The sequence below is a fragment of the Numenius arquata genome, chromosome 2 (assembly GCF_964106895.1).
Source record: "Numenius arquata chromosome 2, bNumArq3.hap1.1, whole genome shotgun sequence".
NCBI lineage: Eukaryota > Metazoa > Chordata > Aves > Charadriiformes > Scolopacidae > Numenius > Numenius arquata.
In genome coordinates this window covers 84,031,882-84,046,540 of record NC_133577.1, presented here as the reverse complement: position 1 = coordinate 84,046,540, position 14,659 = coordinate 84,031,882, and the positions used below count along the sequence as shown (strand labels likewise).

At 39.0% G+C, this 14,659-nt stretch overlaps 1 protein-coding gene across 2 annotated transcripts in view; it reads right to left on the bottom strand.

Moving 5' to 3' along the window:
- The window catches only part of DCN (decorin), a 42,615-nt gene extending 31,280 nt beyond the window's left edge, over window positions 1-11,335 (bottom strand). The window contains exons 1-3 of one of the 2 annotated variants that reach the window (XM_074144635.1): window positions 11,141-11,301; window positions 8,543-8,615; window positions 6,838-7,070 (exon numbers count right to left, since the gene is read on the bottom strand). In XM_074144635.1, the coding sequence (XP_074000736.1) occupies window positions 6,838-7,042 (205 nt within the window). In that variant the 5' untranslated portion in view covers window positions 7,043-7,070; window positions 8,543-8,615; window positions 11,141-11,301. Of the gene's footprint in view, window positions 1-6,837; window positions 7,071-8,542; window positions 8,616-11,140 lie in introns of both variants that reach the window. The other variant, XM_074144634.1, reaches the window with a different exon arrangement.
- Window positions 11,336-14,659: the final 3,324 nt, after the last annotated feature.

The window sequence follows — 14,659 nt, the reverse complement described above, 5'->3', positions numbered from 1 at the left end:
TTACAAATTTCATCATCTATCTGATGATGTATTACAGAACCAGATTGTAACCCCATTTACACTTGCACTTGTTTTAAATGCTTTATTATTTCTGTAAATAATCTATCAATTTGTTGTTTTTCAACTAAATCTAAATTTGCTTCGAGATTTTGTGGGCAGAAAAGGTTTCTTTTTTTCACTGCTTTTTTAAATATGAGTACTTATTGCATTCCTTTTCTCATTGAAATTAAAACTGCAAGCATCCTCTCCATAATAGATCTTTATAGCAACTCAAAGCACTCCAAATAGAGCCCAGGAAACAAACACAAAAAAGGTAGTGGATGCTCTCCTGGGTGCCCTCTCACTTAAGAGCATGCATGCAGACAACAAACAAATTCTTTAAATACTGCTTTTCACCTTTTTCATTCCCTATTGACTGACTAAGAAGTCTGCAGTAGAGTTGCCCATATAGCAAATGTAACCCTGCTAACAACAAGGTCACTTGTTCAGAGCTGTTTGAGTCCCGTAATTGGTCCCATAAGTTGAAAATTACAACTCAATCCCCCCACCGCTCAAAAAATGCCCCATGCAAGCATAGTCCTTGGTGTTAAGGACCCTTTGTGTCTGTCTTTGCTTGCAGAGAAGCCAATTTATTGTTTTTAATACACAGGGAGGAGACCTAGGAATTCGAGTTCTATGTGAAGCAAAATACAGACCAGTGCGTCCAAAGCTAATAAGGAAGGGACACTCTCAAATCTGTGTTAGAGAGAGGTGTTTTGAAAATCTGCTTAAAACTAGAATCTGTTCTAAGTACCATGGCAACTGGACTCTGCAAGTGGTCTTCCTGAGTAGCTGGGGGCTAGTATAGGTGGTTCCTCTCTGTTATCATTAGTGACTCCGCACAGAACCTAGGTCTCCCTGTTGGCAGTGGATTCTCAGTGAACATTGGGAAGGAGCCTTTGGACTCTTTAGCTCTTCCTAAGACTTGGCCGGGAATCTTTCGCAGTTCAATAACACAGGCTTTATGTTGTGAAAACATGTATAGTTTTTTAAATAATACATATACTATAGACATCCATAACACTAGTAGGTACCAGCAGTAGTTATTTAGTATGTTTTAAGCACTGTAATCACCTGCTATGACATAATAATTGACTCACATTTTACTAGCTATCAACTAATTATTTGTGCATTAGGAAATTTTAGAAATAAACCCTTGTCACAGTGCAAACCAGAAAACAGTCACTTCTTGTATCACCTGGACTTGGCAGTTAGGATTTCTTTTCCTGCCACTAAGCTTTCTCAAATGGCATTTCCTAGGCTGAAGCAAGCAAACTAATCAAAGAAAAAAAGAAAAAAATAGAAAGAAAGCTCACAGAGTTGGTAACTGTTACCTTGGAGCAAGCAGCTAGTAAAGAAGGGATGTATTTAGAGTGGTTTAATTTTCACCTAGGATAATGTTTATCAACTGGAACTGGAACATCAGCAATTCAGGTTGCAATAGAACATGGCCTGTCCTTTACTGTTACACTGGCAAAAGCGAAGGACTTTTTGTTAATATAAAGCAGTCTACATCCAGGCCAATACATTTTTTTTTCTTGACAGCTTTTCAAGAGCGTTTTGTAATTACTGGGTTCTTGACTTAATAATTTTTCAGGATGTACTGAGTACAGGGCTTTAATTGATGCTTTCTTTAACTTCCAAGGCATCCCAAAAATTGTATCTAAGCATAACATATACAAAAATTTTAATAATCCTTGGCAAATTTATTACAAAATAGTGCTGGTAACCCAAGTTTATTTTACCCATGCTTTAATTTTATCACACATAACTTAATTAATCTGAAAGTAAATCATATAGCCTCCAGTGGTCATTGAGGCCCTGTGTTGGCAGTTTAATTTTCCAAGAATCCTTTCTGTCACTAACATCCACCTTAGATGAGGATGAACTGCCCCATGGGGTGGCTGCCTGACTCTCCCCATGGCTGTGAAAGGAGCCCAGGTGACTCTTAGATAGCTAACATCACCTGAGATCACTCCTAGTCATGGATAATACCTGTAATACTTCATACAGATCATCCAGTCTGATCTCCATCATGTTAGAGTAATGTAGTTCAGCCGGTTAGCATGTGGAAAGCCAGATGACTTGTGTTTAATTACAGCGCTACTTATATTTGGCTAAATAATGTTGTCCAAAAAGGCATCTAGTCCTTAGTTTTAAGCCAGGGTATTGTGATGCAGAGGCTACTCTCAGTATAAATGACAATATACTTTCCCAGATTTCATGGTTCCATTCTTATTAATATTTTTGTTAAATGATCCAGTTCCATGGAGTCAGGGGATTTCATAAGGGTCTCAGCTTTTATCAAACATAAAAGGAATGTCTTTATTCCTTATATTTAGAAGGAAAAAATGCATAAAATATGCAATAACTTGTCCTAAGGGCTCAGCAATTACAATGTAAATTAACAAAGTCTTTTTTATTTAAAAATTACATTTGTTAATGTCTAGCTTTTTAAGGATCCATGCTTTCTCTTATTACACCTTTATAAACCTGTAAGATTTTGAGCTAAATATATAGCTTTAAAAGTTATGTTTTTGAAAGATTGGTAAACATTCAAATAATGGCAGGGATTCTAAAACTAAGTACACAATAGTAAGTAATCCTATCTGTTTTCTTGAACTCATGTAATGTCTGAGACTGATCACCAATGAGATATGCATTATTTTTCTTAAAAAAATATTTTATTTGACAACAGAAGTTCAAATCACAGTATATCCCAAATGAGATAATTTCCTTTATAATGAGAGATGAAGTTCACAAATAGAGTCATGATCCAAAAATGGGTGTTCAGGTGTTTCTGGAAGATTTTATACAATGAGATAAATCATCTTTTGTCAACAATTAAATTAGCTGCTGTCACATTACCACGGTTCAAGTGTTGAGGAACCATCAGTTAATGCAGTTTAGACACAGTATGTGTTCAGATAAACTGCCTCATGTTACCAGATCCCTGGAATAATGCTTTACGTATCTGTGAGCTTTTCACCCACTGATCTCAAAGTGATTTTCAAACACACACTCCAACACTCATGCTGAGCTTTAATATACCCTCCTTTACTTTACAGCTGGAGAAACCATGCATTTCTGAGCTGTGAGTAAAATTCCAATTTAAGCTGTAATACTGCTTGAACTTTGATTACTGACATTCATCTCTCACACACTTTTTGGAGACCACAAAACCTCCATGGATGCTCAAGGCAAGAGTGCTGGAGGGACCCCCCTACGTCCTGTGAAGCCTCCAAGGAAGGCGATCTCATTGCATCCTGCAGAACACAGACACTGCTCACTTTGTAAGGGGCTGACAGACTTATCTGAAGGTGAAATAAAGCTCTGACCACCACCTCTGAATGCGCTTATGGAGCATTTTGCATCCGCTGCAGGACTGAGTAATCACACATGCGTCCTCCTGCCTACCAGGGCACTCTGGGAAGAACCTTTTCCTGAGACTCCCTTTGGGAGGATGAGACTTTAAACGGAACGGTTAATCCTTGCTAGGGCTTTTATGAGGTATGTTTGCCTGGCCAACTGACTGCATATCTTCCCTGTATTACTTTAGAACATGAAAACCTGCCTCTGACCAGCTACATCAGCTACTCCCCACCTGTAATATGTGCTAATAAAGAAGATGTTTGTGATTTCTGTGGAAAATCTGGCTATAGCAGAGTAATGCCTTATGCTGAGGCATGATTAAAAAGTGAACCTGTGGCTCCCTTTTAGCAACAGGAGGCAGATTCAGAAAAGGCAGAGCTTTTATAAAGATACCGTGGTGGCCTTCCTTGATGAGATACTTGAGCCTGCTGCACAAAGGTAATATATCTCATATAAGGTAGGCACGTGGGGCTCTGCTCTCGATCTGTCAGTAACCGCAGCTCAGAAAGAATTCTTCTTCAGGGTGTGAGAAGACAGCGCTCTCCTTCCTGCTAACTCAGCTCTTGGCTTGGAGGCAAAATAAATTAATTTGGAGGTATGTGCTTAGGAAGATGTGACTGAAGCTTAAAAGTACAGGAATGCAAAAATTCAGCTGACAAGAGTGTAATTGGACCACTGTGCATTTTTTTCACTGTTTTTACTGAATTTGGATTATTTTTTTATTATTATTCCCATCCAGTGACCATTAGACAAGGGGCAAACATGATCTCTGGAACCTGGATGTGATAGTTCTCCTGTGGTTTATTCACATAACTGTGTCATATAGCTGGCTTTTCCTTATGAAACAAGAGTTTAAAAATAACAAATGCCCCCTTGGGAAAAAAAAAAAAGCATGCTGAAGAAGAGGAGACTTCTCCATAAGTAGCCCACATTAGTGTCCTCCCACTGCTTTGCTCTGACATGCCCTCTGTACCCAGGGGCTCATGGCTGCCAAGAGCCCTCCTTCCATGCCAGAGACTGAGTGGAAGGAAGGATCCTGATCCAGATTTCAACTTTCCTTTGTGGGACTTAATATAGTAAGCTCTTAATGTATCCCTGGGAGGAGTCTTGTTACTGCCTGCAGTTTTTCTTCAATTAGTGCTCGTGGGACTAGATGACTAAATTTGATAATGTGAGGGGAGGGAGGTAGCTAATTTGGTTGGGTCAGAAAGCCCGGAGCTGAAGGGTGAGGCGGGCCAGGAGACATGGTTTGCAGGGAGGTAGAACTGTCATTTCTGGTTTCATGGCTCCTGCCTGCACGTTGCCTTCCTGATTGCTGTGCCCCAAGCACCCTTCATCCCACAGCCCAGGAGCATGGTTGGTCATCCTGGTAGGACCTCCACAGTTTGCAACAAAATTTTGAGCTCTTGGAGCCAGCTCTCAGCTTTCCTCAAGTCAGTAGGTAAATCTGACCTTATCTGAATATGAGTGATACAGAAACAGATTCAAGGCTAGAAGAGAGGAGAGCGGAGGGCAGATTTGCCTTTGAGCAGGCAGCACACACAGCTGTCCTGTGGTTGCTCACAGGGGCAGCCATGGGACCTGCGCCCTGGTGAGCCTCCCACTTGGGCCATGACCCATCAGGGGCTGGACATCAGGATGGACTTAATGCCAAGGCTGAGGAACTCAGAATGATTATTACTTCCTTGAGCTCTGCCAGGGAAATATTATTTATTTTTCAGGGCTGCTTATTTTAAGCCCAGGAAGATCTCTTTTCCTTCATGCCCAGAGGCTGGATGTTCTCAGCTCAGCTGCGCCAAAAACACAATCTTTTCATTGCAGTATCTGCAGCATGTGGGTTTAAACCAAGCTCAAAATATATCTCTTTCTTATCACCCCTCTCAAAATTATCTGGGAAACAGATAACGGGATACAGACCTGGGGCCTTAATTGCTGTATTTCTGAGTCTCCTTGTCAGTATGGGACCCTATTAACCCAGAAGCATCTATAGGGAGTAGACTGTAGTGCAGCCCTTTGGAAACCATGTGTGTGAAGGAGAGCTGAACGAACGTGGGAGCAAGTACAGCAACAAAGGGTCCCTGTGTGAATATCTCTACTTTTTTACCAAGTGAAAGCTCCTTACGTTCTGCAGAATTGAAGCAGACTGGGGACAAGTTCCCAAAATAACTTAAATTCCATCAGCATTAGCCAGTGTAACAACAATAAAACCTAAGACCTTCATGGCATGTGGGGCAACCTCCTCTCCACTCCCCACCCCATGTTTGCTACTATCTGGCGCCTAAATGGTAAAAAAGAGAAAAGGTCTTTCAACAGGGACAGTACTGTGAAAACTTTATGAATGCATGGCTAGGTTAGTCCATGCTCATTTGTGCAACTTGGCTTGCATTATTCACTGGGTCTTTGCCAAACGTATCTGTTGCATAATTATGTGGCTTGCTTTAATAAACTCACAGAAGTTTCTAGGGATGTAACTAATGTTTCCCCCTTCTTTTTGTAATTATACAACACCCACCACAATGAGACCCAGGTCCTAATTGGTGAATATGTGCCATGGTTTACAGCAATTTTCAAGCCAATGCTATAACATCGGAAAATAGTGAGCAAAACCAGCTTTAATTGATTTTCTGCACTGCATAGTGACTTAGACTGAATAATACTGGCTTAAGCCAAGAGCAGTCTCACTGAAGTCAACTTCAGTACTTGAGATTTCTGCATGGGGAAGTCAAATACAGTGGTGGCAGGCATGGCTTCACATCCTGCTGGTCTGATAGTGCAGACAAGCCCTTGTAAGTAAGGGAGTAAGGGGAGTTTGTGAGAAAGTTTCTCATGGTTTCAGCTTGACCAGTGTCTAAGAAGGATATTGAATGAGGAGGTCCAAAATGTGTTCATTGTTTTGGAGTATTTCCAAGTTCTTTCCTCCAAATGACTGGTTCCAGCATATATGAATCAGGTTTGGTTATTCCATGCTCATGTATTCCAATGGAAATGGGATGATTTTTATGTTGAGGTACTAGACAGTATGATTAAGGGTGTTGGAGCTTGGACCATGCAATTTAGAACTTTTTAAAATGTTTCCATCCCCACATCTGACCTCACTGAATTTATTTAACATACATTTGAATGAATAGCCTTGAAAAGTTGTTCTGTCTGCAGCAGAAATCTGTGGTATTTCAAAGAACAAATGAAAGGTACATACAGAAAACCTACATTTAAAAAATCAAACATTCTGCATGGTCACAAATGTCCATCTTGTCAGGGCTTTATGACCTACTTGATACAGTACATTCTAGTTAACAGTAGCTGTAGCATATTTCTTTGACAAAACCCCAGTTATAAAGTGACAGTGCATAGCACCCTCACCATCTCAGCTGCAAACCTGTCGCTAGAATGTAAGTATATAATCTGTGAAGACACTCTTGGGCTTACCTAGGTCAGAGCACTGCACCACACGGAGATGGCACTGGCAGCGGAAGGGGCACACTGGCCCAAATCCAGATATGACAGGATCATCCGTTGGAGGCATATCAGCCGACCCTTCATCCTCCAGCATAAAGTCAAAGAGGCCCTGCTGGTGGAACGGCTTGGCCAAGCATGCTGGCAGCAGTAGGATGAAGAGAAGAGCCAACCTCATGGCTTAGTTCATCGACTCCGGGCAGAACCTAGGGATCAAAGCGGGAGATTTACAACAGAAGTAGCAGTTTCCCATAGTTGCACAGTTCCTGCTGAAGGAGGTCCAGCATATCCACCAATTGCGTAACTGTTCCTTTCAATAAATGAAAACTGAATTGTGAAAATAGGACAGTTATGAGATAGGAGTCTGGTAAGTGCTTGTCAATAGGCTGCCTTTTTTTTTTTTTTTTTACAGAGCAGTTTAAAGGCAACTGTAAACACATCTGTTTGCAGATTTAGAGTAATATTTATTAGGAACAGGCAGCACTGTCAACTTTGTTATGCAAAACAGTCAAAACAATAGGCCACATTTTCCATGTGTCTGTTTTCTGCCAACGTAACAGTCTATTTTATTTCATTAGCATTTGTTTCATAGCAATGAGTTTGTCTCCTGGGGACAAACCTGAGGTTCCCAAACTCACTGTAATGCAGTATTTCATGTCTTAAGAAATATTTTTTTAAAGTGCCAGTTTGCTGTGTGTTTTAAATTATAGCCTAGTAAAACTGACTGAGAAAGAGTGGGATCTAGTGACAGGGTGGAGAGAGAGGGGAAGATCTTTAGTTGTTTAAATGAGCTATACTTCTTTCCTAGTTTAAATGAGCTGTACTTCTTTCCTAGTTTAAACAGCACAATAAAATGGAATACAATGTTGTCTTATATTGGATTCTCTCAGCTTGCTTTCCAGATTTTTGGCTAGGGGATTTTATGATATAAACAATGCACCCTGAAAATTCTCTGCCTTGCACTGCATAAGCATTGGAATTGATGCTTGTAGTATTGTCAGCACACTTTCTAATGGGCCTTCAGGGCCTCATTCTGCAGATTTTCATGTTCAGGAGCAACTTTACACAAGTATGTATTGCCATAGATATTAACAAGGAAAACTGCTTAAATACCTGTTCTTGGGACCTAGGCCTAAATGCATTTCAACACACTGTATGTTGTGCTACCTGTGTTGTTGTGCACTAAGGAGAAATTACAAAATATCTGTTTACATGTTTTTTATTAAGGCTGTATAGATCAGTTAATTTTCTGAAAATTATTCTCTTTTACTATTTGTTTTATATAAGGATGACTATCTTTTACAAACCTTTGTGTGTCTAAAAACTGCCCGCAAAAAAAAATATGAAGAAAGCTGCCTTCAAGTTGCCAAGTGATATAAAGGCAAACTTGTCATTTATTTAGGACCCTTTTCTTAAAATGGATGGCATATTCTTGAATACAGTGTTGCTCTTTGTAATGAAACCAAAAAAGTTCACTTGCTTCTTCAGGTCAATAACTTCTGAAATGCCTTGTCTGGGCACTAGTTGGGATTAATTTTTTCTAGCAGAAATTATCTAACAGTTAGGGGTGTGGTATAGCATTTCTCAGCTCCATATTGACTAATGGAAAGATAAAAAAATGGGGAAGAGACAGAGGAGAAGGACTGCCTCCCTCTCTACATTGACATATGGAACCTACCAGGTAGATGACTAACATGGTCAGCTGATCTTAGGAGAGACTGGTACATTCTAGAATAACACATCCAGGTACTCTAACAGGAGTGGTTAGTAAAAAAAAAAAAAAAAAAAAAAAAGTTAAATAAATAAAAAGCACAGGCCTGGAATTAGAAACAATCTATATTGTGCCTGGGTTCAATTTCCTTCATTAATTTCTACCTACAGATGCCAATATGCAATCCTGCAGAAACCTTTAGGGCTCAGTATTAAGAAGATGATAAGGTTACCTTATAAAACATGCTAGTGTCATATAAAATAGCGTCGTATAAAATAAGACACATGGAGTAAAGCACCGTTTCTGTTGCTTCTTTAAGAGACATAGTTGGTTTCTTAGTTGGACCTGAAAGCACTTTCTTTTCCTGGTGCAGCCATATTACCTACTGCATGCATTGAGGGGTTTAGCAGATGCCAATGTCAACTAGAGGGTCAGAGCACTTTAGCATGTCTTATTAGCCCAACTCAGTGCTCTGCAAACTTGTGCCATGTAGCAGGGGCAGGCTGTGTCCCCATGTGGGCCATCCTCCTGAGCTCCCTCCTGCCCTGGCCCCCCACCAACACTGGGGCTGGGTCCCTTCCCCGGTAACATCCCCAGGATGCACAAAGAGTACACATGGACAAGTAAGGATGTCACAGCATAGTGATGTTAATACATGGTAGTGAGTTCTTACCACAGCTTAAACTAAAAAAAGTTTTTTGCAATAATCATTATTACATATGGATTATTGTAATACAACAATGTAATTTATTAATAGTCTGAAACAGGAAGACAAATTTGCTATATCATCACCGTCCATCGTAATAAGCTGTCTTGTGAAAATTATCAATAAAACATTGCCCCAGTACAAATTATTTTTCAGAATATACATTAACATTAATAAACATTGAAAATGTTGCACCGCAACCCTGGCACAGCACTGGAAATCAGTACTTTTTAAAGAGTTTCCCCAGCTCTTTTCTTTGTATTCATATATTTTTTAAATATTTTAAAATATTTAAAACTGCTTGTATTCCCTCCCCGGCTCACTGCTGAAGCATAGTCCATCCCAAGATTTCACAATCAGGATCTTATCCTGGAGTTAAATTACTACCTCTCAAAAAACCCCAAAACCAATACAAAGGCACTTTGGAAGTGTCTTCACACTTTACTTCTTGTTTATTAATATTGATGACTTCACTTATCTCAGTTAAACCCTGTAGTAGGCCTTTTCCTTTGGTCTCTGTTTTGTCAAAACTATAATGAAATCAGTAAGAGCTGTGTATAAGGGAAAACTGTAGGACAACAAAGGATATCAAGGATCTAATCTGAGGACACCGCAGAGAAAATAGCACACACAAGCTACATATTAATCAGGAAATAGGGATAGATATGTGTCTGCATATCTTTATTCGTATACGTGTTCGTACTGCAGGCACACACATCTGTTCCTATTGTTTGCATGTGTAAATGAACATAAACAGTTAGAGAAAAAAAAATATATACAAAACTGTACTAGTAAGAAATGTTTACATTTCACTTAACAAAAAAATAGAGAGGGGAAAAAAATCTGAATTCTTAAAGGTCTGTGAAACAATATTTATGTCTGCAGGACATGACTGTTTAAATTTGTTTTAATTATGTGTTTACAACGAGGAAGACTTTTCCACAAACAGAGGAAACTATACCATAGACTTGGCCACATTTCAGTTTAAAATACCACTGGAAATGTGCTTCATCAGTTCACGTCACCACTGTATTGGTGGTCTTCTTGTCAGTTTACCTTAATATTAAGCTTTAAATATTAGTTCACTTACTGTCAGAAATCTCTCAAAATGCCACAAAAGACATGTTAAACAATACGTGCAGTTTCCAAAAAAATCCCCTACATTATATATTTTAGCCAGTTTGTGTAATAGAGTCTAGATGTGCAAACACAGAAGTTGGAAGTTTTAAAGAGATTCAAACTCTGTTAACAGGAGTTTAAACTCCAGGAATTTTCTTTTCTGCTATTTCATTCATAGGAACCTTCTTTAAATGCGAGTCCCTTGTTTGTACACTGTAACACAGCACATTCTAACATTACAAAGGCACACACTGAACCCGTTTAACTGACTACTACTTATTTTTTTCTCTGAAATTGAAATTATATTCATTAATGTTTGGAATACATATGAAGAAATCCGAATGAAAAAGAAATCACAGAGTGCAGTTTAAAACAGAAATGTAAGAACTCACGCATTTTTTACACTCACTCCATCACCGATTCTAAACACTGGATTGCTAACAGAGAATATACTGCTGCAAAAGTTTACAGTAAGGAAAAAGAAAGGACTATAGTTGTGCTTATACAAATCAAAACAAGAGACAGAACAGTCAAATAAACAGTAGGAAATCTGCACAGTCCCTGAGAATGCATTCTTATGTTCACAAGAAACAAAAGTGCTGGATACAAAACTTAACATTGCTAGACATTTAGTAGGATTTTTTTCCTTGCTTCTCTTAAAATTCAACTAGTTCTTGCCGTAGACTTGCCTGAAGTTTTATTAGTGCAGCATAGTTCAGGAGAATTACTGAAAACCGTACCTTTTAATCCAGGGATTTGCAACAGGAGCTCTCAAAGCTGAGATGTAATTAAACTAAATATTCAACCCAGGCAAGAGGCTTTGCAGGTGTGGAAAGGAGGAGGGGGTAAGTTCAGCTCAGTGACTGTCACTTGGTGGAAAACCCTCCTGCTTCTATTCCATAGCACAGTTAAAAAATAAGGTTTCTCTCAATGAACACAATCCAGGCTGACACCCACATTAGATCATATGGTAATGATATGTCTCCTGTATTGTAGCCAGAAACTTTATCAGCTCTTTTGCTTTCTTTTCCTCCTTTTGCTTTTTCATTTGCTTTTATTTCTTTTTCATATGTTTAGAATCCCAAACTACTTGTACACTATAAGACAGATGCTTAGCTGTAATTCTTCTTACTTACTTTATTTATGTCCCTACAACATATATTTAGGAAAGTTTTCTTGGTTTTAACTATGTTTTTTTTTCTGACTCAATACTGAGAAAAATTTTTGGCTGTTCCTCTTGTTTATAGTATTTGTAATTCAAGGAAATGATATAAAATTAATCTTGGAGTTAGTCAAAGTGGAGATTTATATCAGAAAAAAAGGGTAGCTTTAGGTAAAACTATTTAAACAGATATCAACCTGCCTTTGCTTATGCTATAATCACTGTCAAACCAAGCAGTTTGTAGTGTAATATACTATTATCCTGTCTAATAATAGAGTTTTTATGTATTTCTTCAAACTACAGCATGTTTTTGATATATATGAAAATCATGTTTTCATTAGTAGAACAATTCTAACATTTGTGGTTAGAACTGCTTTATATAAACTTTGCTTTTTTTTTCCCACTTTCTCACCAGGACAGCAAAGCAGAGGGGAAAATAGATTTAACTGGTTTTTTGGGGTGGGTGGGATTTTTTTGATTTTTGGGTTGGTTTTTTGTGTTGGTTTTTTTTTTTTTTTTTTTTTAGAGACTGTGGAGATTTTTTAAAGCATGAAAGGAAAAATGTATCTGACTCATTCAGAGTTGTATTTTATTTTAGTAATTTCTGTTTTGATGCAAATATCAATGGAAGCTAAACTGCAGTGTCTCTATTTCTGTGCAATTTTAAAAGTCTAACAAGCTGAAAGGAGAGCAAATACAATAATTACTATTTATTTAGTAATCCAAACACATTGTGAACATGTGTAGCTTCCCTGTGCTGTTAGCTGTCCTATCTAAATACTAGAGGCTTGTGTCTCTGTGTTTTGGCTTGTATCCTTTTATTTCTGCCCCTAGGCTAAGACCAGGTGCAAATCTGGAATTAAAGCCTGTAAAATGTGTAATGATGTTTAAAAGAAGACTGAATTTTTAGAAACACAATAAACTCTTGAAATTTTAGCTATTCTCTTCATTTAATTTCAAGAAGAGCCATTAAAACAGCTCTTATAATTGTTCTTCTTTGGTGGAAGAAAACATGGTAGAATAATTGACTGTTAATTTTGGTCAGTGTAGCACAGAGGTGTAATCAGACATTTTACATTACAGCTTCTTTATCTAGTTCACTCTAAAAGTTAAGGATCATTTATTCACGCCTAGTCCTTGAGTTAACTTCTTTCCCCTGTCTCTCCACTGGATTCAAGACTGCTAATGATTTCTGTTGTGACATTTTTCTACATATGATTAGTGGTGTTCCAAGCTTTCATACTTACAACAAAGCCTTATCTTTGTCCAGAAGTGTCGCCATGAGGCTTGCTGAAATCTTGGCTGCATCTTAGTAATGTCAGTTATTTGAACCTTGGTCACCAGCTGCATCTGGTGTTTAAAAACATTTCAAAGCAAGATTTGATGAGGAACAGGTCAGGGTGAACTTCTTGTCAGTTTGCTTCACAAAACCCATTCATATCCTTTCCCAGTAAAATTGTAATACATTTGTTCTGATATCAGTTATGGGGTTGAAAGGTGTTATAATTTAATAGCTTAGTCATCTCTTCAGAGGAACAGGAGGGAATGGACAGCCACCTCTCCTTCTTTTTTTGCCTTAGGCATTAGGGAGAGTCAAAAAAACATGAAGATCAAGGTGGGAACAGGTGGAGAACAAGGTGCCTGCTGGGTAGACTGGAGGCTCCCAGTCTACCTGCAGAGGAACTGCTGCCCATAGAAGGAGAATTTTCCTACTTTTTCTGTAATAAAGTCCATCCCAAGAAGCTCCAAGGGGGAAAAGATGTTACCACCTTTAGGAATTATGAAAACACTCATGCTGCCTGTTGATACGCAGAGGTGGAAGGGGTATGTGTTCAGCATCCAAGCCCTCCTGAAATGTACAGTGAACTATGTGGAGGACTGAGCAACTGAATGGGAGAGGTCTTATGACATTGAATATTGGTGCAGTACCCTATTAATTGTTTTCAGTCACTTGTATGCTTTTATGGGAATGTGGGATACTTTCTAATATAAGTATTCCTTTAACTCCACTCTTTGCCCCCTGCTATGTCACTCAGAAAATAAACAACTTTTTCAAAAGTACCACATAAACAATATTAAGTCATTATGTAATTTTAAGGCCCATGACCATACACAGGGCCTAACATGGATAAACTCTCTTTCTCAGTCTGGCCTACTTTGAGTACAGCAAAATCAATATTAAAAAATCATTATTAGAACAATCTTGGTTTCTATATGATTTTATTACTCCAATTTAATGAACTTATAGGGTTACATGCTGCTCCAAATACCGATTCCCAGAAAGTTACAGGCAACTGCATGTTAATGTTATTTATATAACAGTCTTTTTATTAAATTTTGATGGATAGCATCTGCTTCATTTGCTCACAGATCATTTTGTGGACCTTTCAAAGGGCAGTGGTGGGAGAGAAGACGGGAAGCCTGCCTGCTGTTGACTTCTCTGCCTGAGTCCAGTGGAAGTCTCTGCAGGAAGGAGATGAGCAGCTGCCCTGCAAGGAGCAAACAAACCCTGGGGGAAGAGCTCCTGGAGCGCAGGGCTGGGCTGGGCTGGGAGAGAGGCATGTCCAGCCCGCATCCAGCGCTGCCAGCACAGGTTGCAGACTCTTCAGAAGAACAGGGAGCCGACACAATCTGACCCTGGGGGTGGAAAGAAAAGGGTTTTTTTAAGGAGCCTGGGTTAATAAAAAGGTAGCATTTATTGCAATCCAGAATGTTACTGGAATAAAACCAAAGCAGGAGGACAGGATCTGTCCTGCAGGAACATGGTGGCCCAGAGATTCAGGTTCTGCCTCATTCTAAGTTTCCACTACAGAAAAAGGCATTCTTCTTGGGCTGCCTTCTAATAGTTCCCAGCTTTGATGATCAAAGACTGGTTAGTGTTATTGTGGTTGTGGTAAGGAATAAGGGCAGGCAAATCTGCCTCAAAATCCTCATGAATCAGCTAGGTAAGTGCCAATCCCCATCAGGAGGGGATGAAACCAGACCCAATGTTTGGCTGCCTCTCAGGGGCCTTCTCCACCTCCTCTATATCTCATGCCCGGGATTTACTAGCTCCCTAGCATAGCATCCTCCACATTCTCTAATATACTACTGCCTG